Source organism: Phaethon lepturus, unplaced genomic scaffold, assembly GCF_000687285.1.
Source record: "Phaethon lepturus isolate BGI_N335 unplaced genomic scaffold, ASM68728v1 scaffold21081, whole genome shotgun sequence".
NCBI classification, from domain to species: Eukaryota; Metazoa; Chordata; class Aves; order Phaethontiformes; family Phaethontidae; genus Phaethon; species Phaethon lepturus.
Genome location: NW_010517276.1, coordinates 94,848 through 117,845, shown reverse-complemented (window position 1 = coordinate 117,845; position 22,998 = coordinate 94,848). Strand labels below are relative to the sequence as shown.

General features: G+C 38.2%; 1 protein-coding gene across 1 annotated transcript in view; it reads right to left on the bottom strand.

Annotated features, from left to right (window-relative positions):
• PREX1 (phosphatidylinositol-3,4,5-trisphosphate-dependent Rac exchange factor 1) overlaps positions 1-22,998 on the bottom strand; it is a gene marked incomplete at its 5' end in the record, with an annotated part of 98,995 nt that overhangs the window by 46,899 nt on the left and 29,098 nt on the right. The window contains 7 exons of the mRNA XM_010296351.1: positions 2,749-2,798; positions 3,506-3,609; positions 7,244-7,344; positions 11,546-11,693; positions 15,096-15,245; positions 16,226-16,341; positions 19,838-19,971. Of these exons, the coding sequence (XP_010294653.1) occupies positions 2,749-2,798; positions 3,506-3,609; positions 7,244-7,344; positions 11,546-11,693; positions 15,096-15,245; positions 16,226-16,341; positions 19,838-19,971 (803 nt within the window). The remainder of the gene's footprint in view (positions 1-2,748; positions 2,799-3,505; positions 3,610-7,243; positions 7,345-11,545; positions 11,694-15,095; positions 15,246-16,225; positions 16,342-19,837; positions 19,972-22,998) is intronic.

Genomic DNA, 22,998 nt, shown 5'->3' with positions numbered 1-22,998 from the left:
GGGAACACATGACACAAGCAAAACAAAACAAAAAAACATGACAGCATTTCCAGAAATATGTGTCCTCAGAACAAAAGCTTTTCTCATACTGCTTACACACATTTTTTGACTTGTCTTCCAGTAATGTGCTAAACCCAGCACAAAATAGTGGGAGTTTTCTGGGCAGTTTTTCCTCTCACAATCTTATCTTGAGAAAATGTGCTTTTGAAATGTCAGAACAATAAAGCAAAGCACTAAAATATTGATTACTAATAAGTAGGGGTTTCCAGATTGTCAGAAGCAACTCCCAACATTTTAATACAGATGCTGACATAGAGCTAGAGTTCTGAATAAGCTGGCATCAGGATCTTGGTCCAAGGCCCAGTCTTTCACTGCTTGTAGTTAAATATTTGTCAAGATGAATATTTCAACATTACTTCACTGACTTTTCCCCCCATTTCAATCTAGCCTGAACAGGAGTAGAGCATGAATCATAGAATGTTATCCAGAACCATGAGCTGCAAGTGAATAGTCAAATATAGATGCAGGAACCACTGAAATTTTGGCAGAACCTTGCTGCCTCACAGAAGCTAAAGGAATGTAATGTTCTTCACAGGCTCTAGCCCATCTATGCACTGAAATATTGTCCATCACATATGTAAGTGTGAGCAAGCTCTCCCATCCTCACAACTTCCACAAAATAGATCAGAAGCATATTCAGAACCTTCTCTGCACCTGAGATTTTTCCAAATGTTTTACTTTTTATGTGTCATCCCCCAAAGCAGCATGTGTTGTTTCCAGTGGGGTGTATCATCTTATCCTCAAAGTACACCAGTGTCAGAGTTTACTTAAAGAAAATTATAACGGCAAAGGCTACAATCGAAACTCCCAGGTTTCCAGGGAAGACAACTAAGCAAAATTACATTCCCAGGTTATCAACAAAATAGTTGAATTTTGAACTTTATGATTCCTCCAGATTGTCTTGGCACATGTACCTGCTACTCCAAGCAGTTTTGCCAATTTTCTAGAAGTTGTACCAAAAAAGTATGCCTCATCAACCTTGCTAGCATTATTGCAGGGATCGGCAGTTTGAAGATGCCAGATAAAGAAGTGGTTCCAAAGGCACAGCAGAAAGTAATAGGCTTTGCACAACTAACTTGGCTAAAAGCTAGCTCCTTTAGGCTAACAGTAGGCTTGTCAGAGGTAAAAGGACATGATAAGAAGACATGAAAGGATGGCAGCTAGGAGATTCAGTTTTCTAACAGAGACATAAAAGGAAGAGCAAGTAGGAAAGAGAACAGTGGGAGGAAGAGCTTGAACATATTGAGAACATTAAGTCTATCCAGAAGCATCCTGAAACTTCTGACAATCTGTTATTTTTCACTGGTCATACACAGTTTAGGTTAATGCTGTCACTAACACAGATTAATCCTGACACTAGAAGATTCTCCAGCTGGGATTCTATTACAAGAGTAACACATCGATAAAACACCACAAGACAGGCCTATGTTATTTTCTTCTTGTTGATTCCCTAAAGCATAAGACTACATCCCTTTCAGTTTGTGGGTACCCTGAGGTCAGTGAATTTTTTTCAGCTTCACTTGCCATTATTCCTACTCTGCATGTGAATTGCCATCTTAAGGGGTGAAATGTGTATGTGCAAATACACACATGCATATGCATATGCACATACATAACCATATTGCCTACCAAGGACTGCATCACACCTTCCTGCTCTCTCCATACCCTTTAGGCTAAGTGAAATCTGTACTATTGAAGAACGGCTATTCTGGGGAAAAAAAAAAGAGATCAGATTAGGCAGATTTATGACTGATGAACTGTAACTACCTTTTCTGCTCCTTTTTAGCATGACAATGACATCTCTCAGTGAAACATCTGTTGTACAACTCATGGACAAGAGGTCAGTTTTGTTGAATTTGGGAGTCCAGCCATGCCCACCAGAGATTTTTCCTTCCTCATCAGTTTCTTGTATGTAAAAATGAAGTTCTCCTAAGTGAAAATGCCTAATTTTCAATCATAAACACCTAAACAGAACACCTACAAGGCTCAGAGTGGTTTCCATTATAGGTCAAAAATGTTCAACTGATGTCACAGGAAGGCAATAACATCTGAAAATCATCTCCTGGGATCTGGGAAGAGAGTTAACTAGTGCTTGCAGATTATCTCAATTCTTTAGAATTTATTTATACAGAACTAAGTTCTGAAGATTCTACACAAAATTTTCAGGGTTTTTTCAAATTACAGCTTCAGGTTTTATTCCACTTCAGATTGGTTTTTGTTTGTTTAGGGTGCTCTGACTGAAAGAATCCTAGCATCACATTGGAATCCATTTACATCACTTTAACGTCTGTTTAGATTTTCTACAATGCAAATAATACAGCAGCTACCACCACACTGCACAATCTGCCCTGAATCAGAAGTCATGTATTAATCACACCAACTTTAACTCACAGAAAATGCCAGAGTAACAAATAAACTTGTGTCATGCTAACAGCTCGCATGAACTGATAGAGGAAATAAATGTCAGGAAGACTATAACATCAGCCTTTCACTCCCCTAGAACCCAGTTCCAACATCCTCCAGCAGAAGTACAACTACAGATCTAAACTGTGGAGATAGAAGGGTAGTAAAAGAGCCAAGAAAATGCAGAAACTTACTGTTTATAATAAGAAAGATTTCAATAAGAACATGTCATCTTTTTAACAGATCCAGATAATATATACAAGGGGATCATGAAGGTGAACTTACTTTACCACTGGAGTATATAGGCAGTGTAGTCGGCAGTAGAGCCTCACACCCTGAAGAAGGAAAGGTGCATGGTATTATCAGCTTTTTCCTTTTCAAAGAAACACTGACTAGCTAAAGCTATCAAAACCTTGACCCTGATGTCTCCACTCAGCTGGAATTATCTATTGATTTAACTGTTTTTCAAAACAGTTCCCTTATCCTCTCTGTCAAACATTCTTCCCTCTTTCCCTGCCTCCAGAAGCTGAAAAAACTGTTTTTGTCTCTAATCACCTCCATTCCAACATTTTCTCCATTAAATCTTCTGCAAAATTAACCCATAAACTGATGTCCGTAAGAAGAAATCCAATTTATTAAAGGTATATAGGCAGATATGGGATCAACAGAAATCGTCTGACATACAATTATCAGGAACAGCAGTTAAATATTGATCTTTTCTATCTCCCTGAACCATAATGCCCAGATTTTCAGCAGACATGCTGTATTATGGCCTACTGTTTTCTTTTAAGACCTTTTGTTACTATATTAGGATTGTAATCAGCGGTCTTGGGTGCAGTCACAACTGTATTGTTATTTATTGCTAAGCTCTGCCTCCTCTCCCTAGAGTCAATGTCTCCTATGACATTAGGATGGATAGCTTAATACAACAAAGATAAACAGCATTAGGGATCTCCTATACAAGAGGTCAACAACATTCAGAGGTAGAGAAAACACTTTTGCTGCAAATCACAAGCTTCCAGCTGAGAATGATAATACAAACCTTGGACATGATGTCTTCCAATTCACTTCTTGGCTTGTACGTTCCATCATCATAGCGAAATCTGTACATCACCTGCTCATTCTTAAATTGATGCTTATCTGAAACTAAAACACCAGTATGATAATTAAAATTAGTCTTTTCTCCCCTGCCATGTTCTTCATAGGCCAGTTGGCATGTCTACACCTAAGTATTTGCTGCTATGTATTCTTTCCTGAAGAGAGGGTCAGCTCTTCAAATTTCCCCTTATTGTATATAGATATGCTTATGTGCACTTCTGAATAACTCCCCCAACAAAAGTAGTTTTCTAAAATACTGCAGTTCAAATAAAATTGAAATTTCTTCCTCATACACCAGAGTCAATTTATGTAAGGCTTTGGAAACAGTCCTTGTGAAGGTAATTGGGACCATCTGACTTTTTTCGATAAGTTTTGAACAAAGTGCCTCCAAATTCCCATAACAGTTACCACAGCGCTAAAGTAATTTTTGCAGTTGTCCAACGTTCTGCAATTCCAAAAGCAGAAGCATGCTGGTGGGAGGAACTACAGCTGTTAGAAGTATTGTTCCACCATAGCTCTTGTATTTACTAGTGAGTTCCTTCTAAAAATTTAATAGTACTTTTGAAAGACTGTTTTTTCACCCAGAATAGCCATTCCACAGTAGAGTAGTTAAAATCTTATTGGGTAATGCTAAATACTGATAGGGTTTAAAGACAAGGACACAAAAGATGCTTCAGTGTGATAAGGAACCATTTCAAAAGAAGCATTGGACAAAAATCAGAAAAAGAGTTTAAAACCATATCCAGTTTCAAATAGATTTATCCAATGCACCGGACTGGAAGAGGGTTGACGTCTATATCCAATTATATGTAGGTTTATCCTGTCTCTATTCTAAGGCAAATTATTTCAATAGAATATGGAAGTGGGAAACCCTCATACTGAAGTTAGTAATTTAGTAACTAGTAGAAATTATTTTTTCATTGAGTAGTAAATAACTGGTAATAATAAGTAAAAAGTGACAACGACTGTTCAAATTAAAAAAAAAAAGTAATAAAGTATCCTCCAGGCTTTACAGCACATAGTATAGAAATACCATTGCTCACAGCTTAATTTAATGAAGACTTCTACAACTACATAGAGAAAGAGGAGGAAATCTAAAGAAGAGCAAGCAAAGCAGACAGCAGAGTAGCTTAGTCGCTGTAACCTTTCCTGCCTTTGCCAGTGTAAAGAAACCACGGCCAGATCCTTGTGCTGGAGCATCCTTGAGTATTTCTGATGCAGTATTTCACAGTGTAGGCACAGCATTTTATGAATGGAGAGAAAATATGGATTTACACTATTTAAGACGCACCTTAGCCTGAGTTTGATTAACCTGAGAAAACTGATTGTACTGGATGACTAAAGACAATTAAACTAGGTTAGGCAGACTCAGAAGTACCAGCACTCACTTTGAGATTTAGTTTGCCCCTTGCAGAGTGGGCAGGATAATTGTTTAGAAGGCAGAGACCAGAACTTCTTAAGACCTTCCCTCATTACACAGGACATCCTGGTCTATGAATATTTAATTAAGATTCCTGCTTTTGATTATATTTTTCCTTAATTTCACAGAGTAAAACAAAATTTGAAAGGTCTGATGCATATCCTTTTGTATACAGTGGAATCTCTATGCTGTGTAAGATATTGACTTCCCTGACTGTCTGCATGCTCTGGATTTTGTATTTCTAAATCCAACTGAGAATCAAGCCTGCAGAAAGCGTCTTTTGGGTCTGGTACACAGCAGATCAGGTTCTGATCACTTCTGCTCTCTGTGACAGGTACCAGAACTTCCACATCAGCAGTCCCGGATAAAACAGCCAGAATTAAAGGGGATACAGCGAAAACTGAGTGATAAAACACACAGAGCTCAGCATTTAGCAATCTTCTATGGCCCTGCTTCTCAGGCAAGCTGAGAGATCAGCAGTTTTCACCTGACAGTAATGTTATGCCAAGTGAAAACAAAAGATAAAAGATGTTGCTTAATGTAGAATAGCGGTAAGGGCTTCATTATTGGTGCTTAAGTTTTAAGTTCTTGCTACATTAGGAGACACGTAATGGGATACTTCCATATCTAATGATTTATCAAAATCTCAAGAGTATTTCCTTAAGTAAATGCAATGTTGCAAATACCTTCCAATGTCTAGCAATAATTGTCACTGGAGACACTAACATCAGGAACTCTCACTAAAAGGTAACGTTAAAACCAGACCAGATGCATCTTACTCAAGGCATTTGAATAAGGAGAGCAGTAGATATAACAGCACAACGTTCTTTGAGATGTAAATTTGTATTTAGAGAAACAGGACACTGCTGAAAGTGTCAAAGTATGACGTTAAGGCAAGGTAAACAGTCATCATAAATAACAAGTCTCAGGAGAGCCTTTTGCACCAACAGTGCAAGTGTACAAATTCAGAACATAGGCAAGTAAGGCCGTGACCACAAAAGAGCATTCTTCCTCCAAAGAGGGATCCCTACACATTGGAGCCAGTGTGTTTCAGTTCTCCAAAGCCACCGTTAGGGCCAAGTACTCAAAAGTATAGAGTGCTTTCGAGCTCATGCTCAAAGCTCTTCAAAGTCTGAATGTGCCTGAAAGTATGTCTTGATAGCTGGGGGTGGAAGTATATATGGAAGTATGTGAAGGATTATGGTACTGCTCATATTAGATTTCACTATGCATTAATTAATTGTCACCTGAAAGACAAGTTTGTGGAGCTGAGTTAACCAAGAGATTCAAGCAAGACTAGCCTAATTAAATGGCTCCCCTATTTAAATTGGTTTCCAAGAGATTGTATGGAAATGTAGACCACGGGTGACTTAAGACCTATATACCTTATTCCTTTGATGTGCATTTTGCAGCTAAACTCACCTTAAGGTTGAAATTGGGGCATTTGCTGTTAAACTAGAATATGACTATGTCCCTCTGTCTGCATAACATAATATGAAAATAATAGGAAGCAGCAGGACAAACATGGATTTAAAGGGCATAATCTGGAGAAAGACCTTATTTTAGCAGAAATGTGGATAGCACAGAAAATTTTCAAACAAGCATCTTGTGCTACTTTGGTCATGCACCACTTTTGTATGGTAGCATATATGGTATATATATCCTACTCTTTAAAATGCTCCTCATCCCAACACTTCAAGGTCATCTGCTGGGTGTGATGAAGAAATACAGTGCATCACTATTTTAAAGAGAGACATTCTTGCCAAATGAGCTCAGAAGAACAAATCTCACAACAAACCCTCCATCATCTCTCTCCTTTATCATAAGCAGTCTCATTAGAAGGAATGACCCATCATCTGGAGCCCCTCACTCTGTTCTTACTGTGCCCCATTCTAAAAGAGCGCTACTCAACTATCCTCTGAATTGCTGATGTCTCCTATGGAAACCTATATTTATTTATCACTACAGATTTTCAAACACTCAAAGTACAAAGGAATATACACCTCAGCCCACAACAAAGATGTTGCAGAGAAATCAAGCAAATGCAGGCATAAACACTTTCAGGATACCCGACAAATCCTGTTTTCATGACATAAATTTGCCCACTCATTAATCCCAAAAGTCATTAAACATTTTGAGGATTTGATGTGTATGGTACAGGAAAGTATTTGAAAATCATGTGAAGAGCTGCACTCAGTTTTCCACTCTCTTTTCCAGGGCATTACTGAAATCAGATATCTCTTTATGGTATGGGCCACTCACCATGATGAATAATTCCATTTTCCAATAGTGCCTGTCCCAGGTTGACCCCTTCCTCTGGTTTGCTTATCTCTCCAATCTCTGTGAGCCATGATACAAACTCACTGCAAAGGGAAGCAGAACAGAAACAATTAGCTTTTTCACTCTGAACATAAGCAGACACATGCCTCTGCAAGTCATCAGCCAATGACAGGAGACTCTCTCCTTGAAGCAAGCATGAAAACTGTTGTAACTGATGATACGTCTACTAGGTGGCTTGATTTCCTACATTTCTGGAGGAAATGCTCTGCAGAAGATCCAGATCTCCTATTCATGACTGTTCCTACTACTCCCCTTAGCTCATCATAATAGCTTGCACACAAAAGGAAAGAAGACCTGGCTGGATCTATGAAGATGCTGCAAATCCTTATTTTATTGAGCAATCCAGATCTACAAGGGTAAAAAGGAAAGCAAGATTAACTGATGACCTTAAAAGTAACAAATTGGACAGTACAGAAAACAGCTACTTCTATCCAAACTATCCCTCCAAGCAGTGTTTGTGGTCTGACTTAGTTACATATGCTCACCTTTCTTCACTGGGTCTTATTTCTGCCTGCCCACCCATCCTGCCCCAGTGGTGTAATTGCATTGGCTTTAATGTAATCACAGTAGGACTTAGGTCAGAAGATTCAATCTACTGTATTCAAGCACAAAGCAGTAAGAGAGCGCCCAAATCCCAGGTTAATGTAAGGTAGTTTACTGGATTTAGTGCCTAGCAGATACATAAATGATGCTTCTAATCTATAGACAAAAGGTGCTAAGTCTGTCTGCTCATGCAGCACAAAACAAAACCTCTCTCTGGTGAGGGGCAGAGCTGCACATATGGACAGAATAAATCAAAAAATGGATAGATATGTAGGATGTTACTCAATTAGAAACAGTAAGTACAGAAAAATGGACATTGCAAGCCTGATGAATACAGCACTGCCAAAGCCCCAGGGGGCTGAGTTGTTTGCCAGGTTAATTAGCGATTATACTAGAAGTGTGTTAAATTCATAGAGACGAACAAAAGGAATATATGAAAGTAGAGCGACATATGGGAAATCTGAGTTCAATAAACCACTTGGGTGCTTGCCAATGTGCAGAGGGTTGCTGCTTATCAAAACCAGTATCCATGCCTCTGCTTGTGGGCTCTAAACGGAGTATTTTCAGTCTCTTCATGTTTATCAGAGCTGACTCATCTAAGCTGTAGGTAGTATTTGCATTTTGCCTTGAGAATAACAACAACAACTTCAATACCGAAAACTTCAGTTTGCTGAGGGGCTACTATGCAACTGTCATAGTGTAGAAAAAGCAGGAGAATCTATTCAACTATGCCAGGGGAATCCCATGGAAACCAGCAGAGTTTTGTAAAACTCCTAAAGCCAGAGTACTGTAGCGATGAGTCGGACTCTCTATCTCCTAAGGAAAGCTCATTCTTAATTTCCCAGTGATTCTGAACTGTTTCTATAAGCATTTAAAACCTGAAGCAGAATATAAAGTGCAGAGGGAAGAGAAGTAAGAACGATCCTCCACACTCATTACTGAGAATACAAGACACACACTCTGCGGAGTGCCCCATCACAGACATGCTAGCCAATGACTGTAATCACGTTAAGTGCCCAGGGTAGATGCCCAGCTGCTATACATTCTTCCATCAAGTGCAATGGGTCTATGGCAGTTTACAGCACAAACAGTTGCCCAAAACTTTAGCAGAACACTGTTAACTTGTTAGCTTTTCTGCTTCTTTTATTTGCAACTGTGTCCCTGGAGTTTCTTTGGATTGCAAATGTAAGGCAGTCTTCTTAAAGTTTGAAATCACAAGCTGAAAAAGAAAAATAACTGAACACTACACTCACAGCCCTGAAGCTTCAGAACCATGGGGTGGTTTTCTTAAGAGCTACTTTAAGACTTCTGTGGCATTTGATTCATAAGCAAAATCAGTAATCATTTACTCTGAAGGCTTTATAAGCACCAAAAAGTGCATGATCCAGAAAAATTCCAAGAGGATTTTAGGCACATGCTGGACTGTTGCTAAAAAGGCATCAATTCAAAAAGTGGATGGCAAAGCTTGATTTGTTTCCTCATCTTGTCCTAAGTAGTTCTCCAGTGTGACTGAGAGTACCCTCACTTCCCAGTGCTGCCATGCTCAGTTCTCATCTGGCGTGGAAGTCAGGACACCATCCCCCAACTATACCTCTGTTGGAGCAGCTGGGTTTCCACTCAGGAAAATCCAACCCGTCCAGGTTTGTGCAATCTGATCAGATATGTTTGGAATCTCCTGAGGTTAATAGAGCCTCTCTATTACAAGCTCAACACAGTTCAAGGTTTTGCAATCAATCTAGTGCAGTGCTGAAAAGAAGTATGGCAAGCATATAATTTACATATATTGGCACCAACACACATCTTTCCCGTTGTATCACTAGTCACATGACTTCATGCCAATACACCTGAGGAGTGGTTAGGAAAATAGACTTGCACTCAAGGAAGTCAGTTGCTGAAGTTACATTCAATAAACAGCCTTATAAATAAATGCATGAAGATATTGGGATTAGTTCATGCTTTTTTTTCCTACAAACACATTTTATCTCTTGAATTATTAGATGCTATCTGATATCCAAAGGCCAAGAGAAAAATTATTTTTTGTGGCTTTAGTGTTACTCTCAGCAGCATGTATCAGAAATCCACAAAGTACATGCCTGCACAGTTGTTAGTGACTCCCTTAGGCAGAAATATCTGAAAAAAAGAATAGGTCACAGACAATATGCATTGTTCAGGGGAAGCCCCAGGAATGATATGAAAAATACATGAGTCATGACTGGATTGTACTGATTGAGTTGCACTCAACTGAGTTGCCCAGGACCGTACCAACAAGTGACTGTTGAAAAGATACCAGCAGAGTTATTTTCTGTGGGGAAGGCTGTAACGCTAGCAGAAATAATGCTTTTGTCAGAGATCAGGATACCTGTATCTCAGCCTGGGCTCAGTTACCCATTGGCAAAGTTAGGTCAAGTTCTCACTACTGGAGTGTCAGGTGGCTGTCAAGCAAACCAAGGGCAATGAGCAGGACAGATTGTGGAGGATGTAAGAAAACAGACATTTTAAAAGAAAAAGGAGAAGCAGGAAATCCCAGACTTTAGACTAAGCAAAATATTACAGAATCCACAACAGTCTCATATATATCAGCACTGGAGGAACATAAGTTTCTGATCTGGTACTTCTTGTTGTATGGAAAATAGGAAATGCTGTATCATGCCTCCAAAATCAGAGCTTAAAGGTTTCAATTTGAATCCAACAAGATCAGTTGGGGGGGGGGGGCGCGGGCAAGGAGGGGAGAGGCAGTGTGTGAGAAGAAGAAAGAAGCAACCAAATCTCCAAAAAGCAAGAATTTTTTTTACAACTGAAATATGGCCAGCCTATGCTACCAGATTGCCTTCTGTCAGGCAGAAAGACAATGCATCATTTCCACACCCTGTACACAAGCAATGCTGCCTGCAAACTGCCGTTACAGAGACCAGGAGGAGGGAAGGGAAATTAATGGATAATCTTCCTTTCAGAACTTTTTTCCTCCCACAACCGATCATTTCAATCATAAACAGCTGAGGCAGAAAAGTCTTCTCAGGTCAACTAAAGTGTCTCCCTGTAGGCCGTGCAGGACATTCCCCTACACCAGCCCCACTGCTACCACATCTAATCTCTGATCTGATTCGTCCACAGGGTGTCTCTTCTACTGCCTCATACATGTCATCCTTAAGAATTATTTTGTAGTATCTAGCCTGAGTGAAAGAGGTTTTTTCCAGTCAAGAAAGTCCTATACTTCTAACAAATGCATCAGGTCTCCTGACACATAAAATTTAATTTGTGTCTGTTACATGGACAAACAGGAAACTTCTAAATTCAATCCTGAAACTTGGACAGTTCTGCTGGATTTAAACATCACCTGGTAAGCATTTGCTTGTATACAAAAGAGGATACAGGCTATGCCACCAACAGCCCTGAGCTTGTGGGAGTTAAGGTATTTTTTTCTTACTCCTTTTGCTGATTTGAAACAGCTGTTATGAGTTACTGTACAATAGAATGAGCTGTCACTATACAGCCTGAGTATGGCATAAAATAGAAACCAATGGTTAATTTTAATAAATCACAACTGTAATGAGGGTTATGGCCTTTTCAATTAAGCTGCATCAAAGCACATCTGATCTGACCTCACAATACCATACCCAGAAAATCCAGAGTCCATTCTTTTAATTGGTATGAAAGGGCCTTTTCAATTCAAATGCCACTTACTTGCCAAGAAAGCACTTGGGAACAGTACTTAATTTTCTTCTCCTGTCTTTGATAAGGTTCACTTTCTTGCTCATCATCATTTGGTACAGCTTCTCTCCTTTCTCTGCAATCATGACGTATGCATCCCTCTCCATTCCCAGTTTCAAACCTGGAATACAAAGCAGAAATTCCTTCAGATCCTTAACATCCGATAAAGTGTTTGCTCAAAGTCAAAGGCTGAGGCCAAACAGACAAAGGGGTAGAAAAACAAAAAGTAACTGACTTATTTTCCAAGTAAGGGAGAAATGAGGTCATTTATTTATCTAAGTACAAAACTGTCATTGGTGAGTTTAGCACCAATGAAATGCTTGCAGCTTTTCTTCTCCATTGTAAAAAGTAGCTTTAAACTTAAGGTTACATCACATCACTCAAAGTAGAATGGTTTGCAGAACATGGAGAAGTTCCAAACAAAGCAAGATAAAACATATACCTTCTGAAACTGATTTCCTGTTGCAATTTCACTTTTGACCCTGAAATAACTGCTGGCATAAGACTTGTTCAATGCAGCTAAATGCTTGAAAAAGCAGCTGACTTTTTGAGTGTTCTATTCCTTGAAGCCAAAAATACAAAACTGCTGAAATCAAATTCACATCCTTAAATAAATCAAAACTAGACAGGAACATTATTTTCTCATCCTTTATTAATTAGCCTATTTACTAATAACCTTAGGCTAAAAATGCAGTTTGACAATTCCAGTCAATGAAAGAAATACTGAATGATTTAAGGAATGATAGATAATTGAATATAGAGAAAATTTCACATCTACTTTGTATGAGTTTCCACACAGGTCAGGTTAACTTGATAATTGCTACAGTCAGGAGGATGATCTCTGAAAACAATAGGTCTATGTTACAACTATCATCATAACTGGCATGCTCTGGCACTCTTCCCTTTAGATTTGCAAATTGCTTTAGAAGGACAGCACATGAGAAAAGCTGTTTTGCTGCTGTAGATGTTTCATCTCTTCTAGCCTGAAAAAATAGTTCTGTTTTCTGGCTGTTATTCTAGAACTTGCAAATCTAGGCAACTCTGGACTCCAAAACAGAGGCACAGATTTTAGACAACTCTAAGATTAGCTTGAGAACAGGCAGCCTGAATTGGTCCTGTACTTGTGTGCCTAATTTTTACAGATATTGACATTAGGCAGAATTTAAGCTATTAGTGTAAAGCTAGAAAATGAAAACTGTACATTCTTTGAGAAGAACAGTTCACCCTAACTGGACATAAATCTTGCTGCTTTATGGTAAGATACTGAAATGAATTAATAGTCTTCTGCATCATCAGAGCTGCTTTCTAGCTTTTTGAAAACATTTATTGCATTTGTTTTAGCAGCTTGAAATGCACATTCCAGAAATTAGACTTGCACAACATTTTGTCGTTCAAATACAGTATTTCTTTCATGTGTCCAATATCTGGCTAAAGGTTTTGGCTCCACAAATCCCCTGGCTTATTACTGTTATTCTTCCATCCTCTTCTTCCCTGAACACTGTGATCCAATTCCATGCGAATGCTGACACGTGTAGCCAAGGCTAATTTGCAAGGTGAACTTGTGATAGAAAACAGTCTGTGTAATAGTACACATGTTTCCTGCTGGTGTTACATCACTGAATTCCCCAGACTCTGATGTAAACGGCAGACTGGAATGCACATTCTACCTAACTCATCCTACAGAATTGGGAATCTCACCAAGCTTTCTAATCCAAACATTGATATCTCTGTGACTTTGCAAGTACTCTGATCCAAAGGAGATTTTCCAATAGGCCTGGAATGTCTGCCAGAATAGCTATGCTTATCCCGTGTGCCTGTCGTCAGCTGCCACATCATAAAACTGTATGACAAAAAGCATCAGGGAAAAAACCACCCTTACTAGCCAATTCTGCATGGAAAACTTTTGAGAAACTTTCTATTAAGGAATAGTTCTTTTCCCTTCCTAGTATTTACTTCAGTCACTTCCCCATGTTCTCAAGCTCCCTGTTTATATTTGGACTGTTGTTCTAGTCCTGTCTTTTTACCTCCTATTGAACCTTCTCTCTCCTCACACATTTTACCTGATGCACAGGAAATTCCGCAGCGCACTAGTGACCTCACAAAGTGAAAACTCACTATGAAATGGAGATATGATTTAGCACTCTGAGGGTAAAAGTAAGGGCCAAAAAAATTATTTTATTAAAAATACATATCATGTGGAAGATCAGGATCCTTACAGTAGAGTGGGATGCAGAACTGACCAATGAGCACAGATCACCAACTCAGAATGGTATAACACTTCCTTTTAATAAAAATAAAATATATAAATAAATCAAAACTGATTCTCTCTGTTGCCTTCAGGTAGTTCTTGTGAATTTACACCATGCCCAATCTACATTTTGAAGGTAGCATCCTTGCTATTAGCAAATGGTGTATTTGGGTTCATATATGATAAGGTATGTTAGAAATGTTTTATGGTAACAACACTGCAATGTGCATTGCATTTAGCAGATTAGATACAAAGCATTGTAACATAAAAACTAAGGTTTGGATTTCAAAGGTCATTAAAGGACTTAGATTCTCTGCTTTCATTAAAATTCTGTGACAGATCCATAACTTTCTTGAAATACTTTAAAAATCTAAAGCATTATTGCTTAGTAAGTATAAGTTCTGAAAACACACTACTAAAAAAGGGTTTCAGACTGACCTCTTTCAGTATCAGCATAGATGAGCAAGTACACCTTTACTGGAGTTGTGTGTGCAGAGAGGAGAACCACTTCTAAAAGTCAGGCACAGAATATTTTAAAGTAAATGTCATTTCCTCTGGCAATGAGCTACTATTTTTCCCATTGATCAAACAGGGAAGCAAGTTCACTTGTGAAAGATAGTTACGACTTTTAAAGAAACTCAGAACTTTTATCACCTACCCTGATTCAAGGCTTTGGGAGCTTGCTTCTATTGTACAACACCGTTTTAAGATAAGATTAGTTTTTGTTTCGTTCCAGAAGAAAAGATAAAAGTGACAAGCATCTGCATACATTTGCACTGTTCTCAGTCTAAGTATAATATATCTAGTGTTTTTCTCCATTAACTGTTCTGTTTATTTCAAGATCATGGAGGACGAGTTTGCGAGAACAAGTTTGTGCCATTGCCTCTGGAAAAAGGCTGCACACTGGATTTTCTTCTTTCTTTTTACTGATAAATACAAATACAATTTTATCTTACTTAAAAATAAAAGACCAAAAAATGAAATAGATTAATTTTTTTTTCACAGTAAATCAGTGCATCAAAGAAACTGACTCTGGCAAACAAAAATATTTGATAAATACAGTGACACAAATCCATAAAAACCCCAAGATACACAATCAGAAATATTTGTTTTCAATCACTTGATTTTCTCTGTCATTAAGGACAGATTTTAATTCTGCCCATGGAGAAAAAACTGCAACCTTTTCTTTTTCTTTCGGATACTTACACAGGCATATACACTTCTCCTTTGTACAGAAGTTCATTCAGTGTATTAGAAAATACATTATCCACTTACTCTCTCTCTGCTCCCTTTCCTTGATTATAGCATCCAGCCATTTCTGTTTGTCCTCTGCAGTCTTGGCCATACAAACAAACCATTTGTTTTTGGCTGTGTTGTGTATCTTCCAGCCATTTGTCACAGTGTAGCCGTTGCTGTGGTAATCTGCTGTAAAAATCCAAAGTGTAACGCACACAGTGAACAGGTGGATTGCTACTTTAATCAAACCAGTGCGGGACACCTTAATAAAAATCTTCATCTCTGAAGAGCTTAATTTCTGGAGGTGTTCCTCATGCATCAGTCTTACTGACTGTCCATGTGACCGGTTGTTACTTACCACTCTGGAAGTACAAATATTAATAGAAGTATCCATGGCTAGGCTGTTCAACTGACTGGATGTTTCAGTCCTATGAGTGACACTTTGTAATTTCACCTCAGAAAAAGAACTAAAATACTTTAAATACAATGACATCAGTGAAAAAGTCTGTGATGTTTGTTCAGGTTTGTTCTGAACTTTCTGGGGACACTCTATCTTGCACTGTAAGGATTTTTGTCCGTAGGACATGGGAACTCTTTAAATGTCAACTGATAAAGGATATAATATTAATTCCTGATTTATTACAATAGGGGCAGGGGCTGGTGTGGCCTTTGTGGATGAAAACAGAAACCCATATCCAGTCTTCATGCCCATGTCAGGACAAGAATTCTAACACAACTGCATTCCCATATTTTGTTCATGGCCACATTCCATGCTACTGATTTGACGCTAACACTAATATTTGGTAGTATTCTTAATGAGAAGAAGATCCAGAAGTTCTGTTATTATAGCTGCAACGGCTTAAGATGTAAGCAAAGAAAGGATGGAAGGAAGATAAAGTATCTTTTACCAAATTAACTTGAATTAGGAGAAAAAATAGACAAGCTTCAGGGTACACAAACTCTTCATAAGGTCATTTCAGAATGAAGGATTAATGCCTGAAAGCATGTCCAGTCTTTCAACTATATAAGTTGGTCTAATAATGAATGCATCAAAAGCTACATAGCTTGCTTAGTATTTCATTAAAGGAGATGAACAAGTACTTTTGTATCAACTTCCAACACAAGATCTGGACTTGCTGTGTGTTAAAAGACAGTATTTGGTCTCTTACCTGTTCCATCTTCCACATTCTCCACCTCCATGACTTCTGTATTTATTCGTCCCCTGAAGATGTACAGGGACCCGTTGATTGACTTTGTCCGTTTAGATGTTTTTTTCCCAGTAACTCTGCAATTAGGATTTAGACTGTTAGCAACACATAAGCAAATAGTGTAACATATATATGCATAAATCAATCTGAGGTATGAGTATTAAAAAAGGATTCCAATATAGTGTTTTGTGGTATTTGACCACGTATCTGATTTTGAATATTTGGAATACTCAATCAGGTCACAAAGATAAGCATACAACAGGGTCAGCAGAGTGATAAAGAGCTTATTTTGCAAGATTATGTGAAGATTGGGATGCCTTCAAGATTTACATTCTGGTCAACTAACTGATTGAAACACCAGTACAACTGAACAGCACATGGCTTTGGGATGAAAACTGCAATATCACCTGACACAACGTTACATTTGCCTCAAGCTTTGACAAATTTGTGGTACGTGTACCAAGTTTCTAATACGAAGTGAAACACGTAAAGAGGCTAGTGTCACACAGTCTGTCGTATGTATGTTAAATGTCACTGTGTGCAGCATTTGTGAAGGTGCTGCTATGGCGATTTTTCACCAAAGTTAATCTCCTTATCCGTAAGCTTTATAGTGCCCCTGTTGAAGAGTCTTATAAAAAATTTCAGGAAAGAACTTTTCATTGCTAGTTATGTTCTGATTTTTATATCTAGAATAGTTTTAAAACTATCCAACTGACACCTGCTGAGCTTTAATATCTAAGAACAACCCTGCTATGTGAACCAAAACACAATTCATCAAATGATCATCCTTTGAGGTGGCAGGTGTCCAAACTCTGTAGAGTGAAGGGATTGCTGTGGCAACTTGCCAGAAGCTCTTAAGAGTCAAGGAATATTGCAATAAAAAACAGCTGGGGAGAAAATTTCTGTCAAAGTGAAATATCTATGATAAACTGAGGTGAGAAGAGAATCACCAAGTTTTTCTGAACAATTTTTCCTTTTACAAGTAGCTTTAGTGAAAAATATACCTTTAGTGATGAATATGTATTTACATCCAATCAAATGGACAGGGACCGAGACCTTGGAGATATTAGATCATTTCCTAAAGACGACTGTTGGAGTCAAAAGAAAAGCTGTCCTGGCAGCCTTAGTGAAATCCTTTAAACACTCAGCCCATTTCCCCCCATGAAACACATTGTTCCTGACATCAGGGTTCAATTTAAACAGCAGTCTATGATCCTGCTAAAAACACAAAACAATACTCAGCCCCGAAAATCTATGTCATCAGTTTGTCAGACTTCCCTAAGCTTCTGCAAAAGATGAGATTGCAGTCTTAGATCTAAAAATCACAGATCTAATTCTGATTCTAAACACATTTTAAACTGGTCTCAACAACAGTAGTCCTAATTTAAGCTATTGTGAAAAGATATGATGCCCAAATTCAAATGGCTGCATTGCTGACTACTTATCAAAGATTGAGACCTGAATTCTGATTGCACTTTTCAATCAAGAAAAACTCCAGTGATTTCTACAAGATAGAATCATAGAATAATCGAATGGTTTTTGATGGGATGTTAAAAACCATTTAGTTCCAACCCCCCTGCCATGGGCAGGGACACCTTCCACCGAACCAGGTTGCTCAATGCCCCATCCAACCTGGCCTCATAAGCATAGTACAAGTGAGATGAGAACCAAGTCATCCAATTTCAAATTAGGAACAGACAGAGGCAGTTTTGGGGTTGTGTGTTGGGGGTTTTTTTTTTCAAAATCTGCGTCCCACTAACACATCAATTGTTTGTCAAGCAGCTGGCCAAATGATCACACCAGCACAACTGGACAGACATTCATTTGCATCCTGGACTAATTATAAATAGCAGCTAGACAGGAGAAATATCCAAAATTAAAGTCGCTCAGCAATCCCTAAATATATCTTTTATATTAGGCAATTCCCAGCAGACTTAATAAAATATTCTACTTTTTAATGGAAATCAGATTGTGGACATTTCTTCAGTTCAAGCTACATTATTAGACAAACAATAGTGATCCTTTGGGAAAACCAAAGTGTTACAGCAGCCTTCTCCAAAATCAAGCCAAACTACAGAGAAGCTCAGTAATATCTCCTGTATGAAAACAGAGAGTTGCTTAAAAGGCAGTAGAACATTTTGTTTTCTAAACCTTAGTATTCCGGGAAGAATGCCTGGACAGTGTGGGAGGGGCAATGCTAACCTGAACTACAAACGGGACTAGAAAACGAGTATCTAAGAGCTCTGAAGACATAAAAGATTAGATATCAAATTGATTTTTTTTTTTTTTGTAAGGAATACTTTTCTGTTAGGAGACACACAAATTTATGAACTCCATTTCATATGGAAGTTTGGATTTTGACAAATCTGGTAAAGTGTCAAAACTAAATGTTTCATTTTTCTTCCTTCATTTCAGCAGTCAGAACGCTTCAGTTAGATAATATTAAAAGCCACATAGGATTGAATTCTGTAAATTTTTTTCCAATTCAATTTAATTTAAATGTTTATATTACATTCTAATAATTTCTAATGTAGATTTCACCTAATAATTTGTATTTATGTTGTATAGTTTCAGCATTATCCACACAAAAAGTCTGAAAATTACTGAAATTATTTTTTCCCAGCTTAATGGTTCAAAAACTTCCATTGAATAAAAAACTGGGAAATAAATCCAAGTTTTGAGACATGAGAATTTTCTTTGGAGAGAACACTCTGGTTTTTGAGAAGTTCTAATTGGGTTGTCCACTCTACTTGGCCATCACCAGTACAGAAGTATAACTTGAAGAAGAGGGAGGATATTACAGGAAAGGGAGTAGGAGGAGAATTTGGAGTGTAGACAATGCATTGTAAATTCAGAAAAGACCAACACATGAAAATGAGACTGAAGCTGTGAAGGTGAAAACCTTAAGAACTGAAATACAGTATAATTGCTGCAGAAGCAAACTGCCCTCCACACTGTCAACGTTATTTTAATAATAAACAGGTGTTAATAATGCTTAAGTTTTATAAGGTGGAATGATGATGAAAATTGTTTCTAGGATAAGAAAGGAAGACAACACACAGAACACCTGGACTGCAAATGCTGAATGGCAACTTGCTAATTTCCATCTCTTCCTCATTCCTCTGTGCCCTTCATCTATTTAATGTTTTCTTAGTCTTCCACTTTCTCTTTTCTTGGCTTTATACCATTTTTCATGTCACCTTCTTCTGCTTGGAATAACCTCACAATGAAAGTTGGCAATGCCTCCTTCTTCACATCACTCCTGGAGACCCATCTCCTCTGGGGAAGCTTTCCAGCTGTAAGAACTCACTCTGATTTTCCTGCACTGTATCAACTTCTGTCTTTGGATTGCACACTTCGCAGGGTGGGGACCCCATTACAGTCTGAAATATTTATCCTACCATATAATGACTTCTTTCTCATATAGTCTTAGTAATAGCAATAGTCACACCTGTGACTCAGCCCTACAGAGCAACAGGGAATACAGTGAGTGATCAGTAATTGATCATACTTTCTACTTAACAAAACTTCTGAATGGTCCCATTATAAAACTCTAAAGACAGAAGGACTCACCTGGATTTCCTCTTGCAATAGACCAGTAGATTATCGAATAGAAAGAACATTCTCTCCTGGATATTTCCTGCAGAGATTTTTAACAAAGTCCCTTGGAGCAAGAGCTGCGTGCAGATATCTGTCAGATTTGACCCCTGAAACACAGAAAAGAGATATTCTTTACTTTTAAGTTTGTGTCTGTGTGCAAAATGAAGGATTTTTACTAAAACACTGTTATTTTATCTGCATGTCATTAAACTGCGAAATAACTAATGCATTCATAAGGAGGAAGTCCTTGATTGCTTAATGCGGCTAAACACATCATGTTTCCTCTGCATTACAAATATTTTTTTGGAGTCCTCATACACTACAATAAATCTTCCCTATTAAATTCCAGGAGACATCTCCTGAAGAAATCTTTCACCCTCAAAGCAGCTGCATTTTTGCGTTTTGAGTCTCTCCAGATGATTAGTGTTGCTTTCATATCCTGAGCTATCATTGCAAATATCACAAGTGATGGCTTTAGGAATGCTTTATAAAAGAATAACGGTATTTCCCTAACATTGTAGCTCTGATACTGACATGCATCACTATTAAGCGTCTCTCTGCAAAACAATCTCAGTGGTGATGTGTCTCTCCAACTCTTTTGTCAAAAGCTTATGCAGGCACTCTCCTTTCTGGAGTTTTAATAAACACAAGGAAGTTAGAAACATAGCCATAAAAATCAGAGGTTGGGTCCCGGACACTGTGCTAGCTGCTGTGTGCAAGCCATTATATGCACTAGACAGCCATAGAGATAACTGAGCTTGGTGCTCAAGACACTTTAGCCTATGAGGATGCCCAGAAGCTGAAAACCACAGTAGATGACTAAACCGTTCACTCCCCAAACTGTTACTCAGATTATTTCTAAGAAAAGTGATCACACAGTCCGTGAAATGAGGCCCTTTAGGACCACAGCAGTTGGACGCAAATGAAAAACAACTATAGGACTGTCCCAGGTTGCTCTCAGGACAGACAAACTCCATGTGTCCCCACATTCTGAATGCACACAGTTGGGAATCTGCTCCTCAACTGTTCCATTGACTAAACAAGATGGTTTGGTTAAATCTTAGGCACCAGCCTTAAATTCCTTGATCTAGTATTACTTTGAAGGTACAAGAGCATCCTACCAATAAAGGTCCCTTTTCAGAATAACACCCTGAGGCATTGGAAACATTTACCACCAAGTTCTGGATCACTTTATTAGTTTACGCATTTCTCTTTGAGTCAGAAGAAAGAACAACTTAGGGTAACGGCAACTTCCTTCCATGGTCAGCATGCAGATAAGGAAGTAAATTAGATTATATGACCCACTGCCTTGAGTCTTACAGGAAAAGAGAACTGACTTTGGATTGCAAGACATTAATTATCAACAAAACTGCTTGATTTCCAAAGGTGAATTAACCCTATGATTATAATAGGGTAATAGCTATTACAATAATACACAATAATACACAAATAATAGCTAAAATCTGTAAAACACAATTCATCCCACTTAAAGAAACTGGAGACATATCTGTGCACTGGCGTGAAATCCAGCTTCATCTAGAAAGTCCCCGCAGAATGATTTGTTTGAATGATTTTAGACATTGCATGAGTGATTGGCTTTTTGTCTTGTTTTGGATTTTTTGAGAAAGGTACAGTCTGCTGTCATCAAGCTATTCAGGGGAAATCACTGAATTGCAATCAGCCTTTCTATCTGCAATGCACTCACTCTAAAGGTGTGAATAAAGCTCTGATTACAGCATTTTCTAAATCAAACCTTGCCAGCTGTGCTGTCCATACCTTGCTTTTAGTTAACAAGGAAGCAGCTATTCTCTAAAGGCTGCCAAGTGTGCAGCACCAATTTGTGTGCTCCACATGTGTGTTTCTATATATTCTGGATAGAATGATGCAGGTACTAGCTAGATGCAATAGTTCCATCTGCTGTCCTGATATGTTTTTATTTTCTTAATAATTCTATAGGAAGAGTTATACATGTCCAGAAATGAGCACTTCTTATTTTGAAAATGACCTGTTACTATCTCTAGGAGAAATCACTATACCTCAGAATTATGACACCAAAGGCCTACTAGCACATGCACATATAGGAACAGAAACCAACTGACTATACAACATAAAAACATGCTCCTCATGTGGTTTGCCCAGGAAGAAATCAAGGCTTCAGAGCACCTCAACATCAAGTACTTAATTTTCCGAAAGATACCCAAAGACAGCAAAAGCAATGGGCACAGTAACATCAGTAATTGAAGGCAATCTTTTATCGACACAGGAATCGCTGGGCAAAATTATCTGGCCTACTTCGTGCAGGAAGTGAAAGCAAATGATTGCAACGGTTGCTTCTCGCCCTAAAATCTAAGAATCTTTATTTTTCCATCAGACCCGTCATGATGGTATCTAAATACTGTTGATGCATTTCCTGTTTGTTGTTGACCTAGCTACTTCCCATTTATACCCATTTGAGAGGTTTTTCAATAGTAAGGAACAGAGTAAGAAGTTTTATTTGATGTTTTCAGAGACAACACAGGATTTCTCACCTTTCTAAGTGGGACTAAGCTGGAGGAGGGGAACAAAACATCATAGCTGGTAGAATTGCAAATTACAGCCAATTATAAAATGACTGTTCTGCCTAAGTACTAACACATATCTTACAACTCATGCTGTTCTGTGATGGGGGTTTTGCTTCCCTATGTATTTCAGACTGGGAGAATTTGGGGATATGTAGCAATTGTTCAGTAAAAATAATTCACAAGGACTCATGAGGAAAAGCTCTCCCCACAGAAAAATCAATACAGAATTAATAGAAACAGCATATTAACTTGTTCATCAGTAAGCAAACAAAAACATTGTATACAAAAGTTGGTCTTCTCATGCATCCTCTACTTTTCTTTCCCCTTTTTTTAAACTAATCTTTGTTTCCCAGAAGGATTAACCAGAATCAAATTGACCTGCCTGAGACTAAGCCATAACATACATCTACAAGGATTCTGTGCATTCCAAAAGAATGAATCTAAGCAGAGTTCATTTTGATGAACAGACCTCTGATTAAGCTGCAGGCCTTCAGCAGCTTCCCAGACTTGGCCTACTTTAACATGTCCGCTCATTATAATCTGTCTCAGAAAGAGATTGACAAGATGATGCCA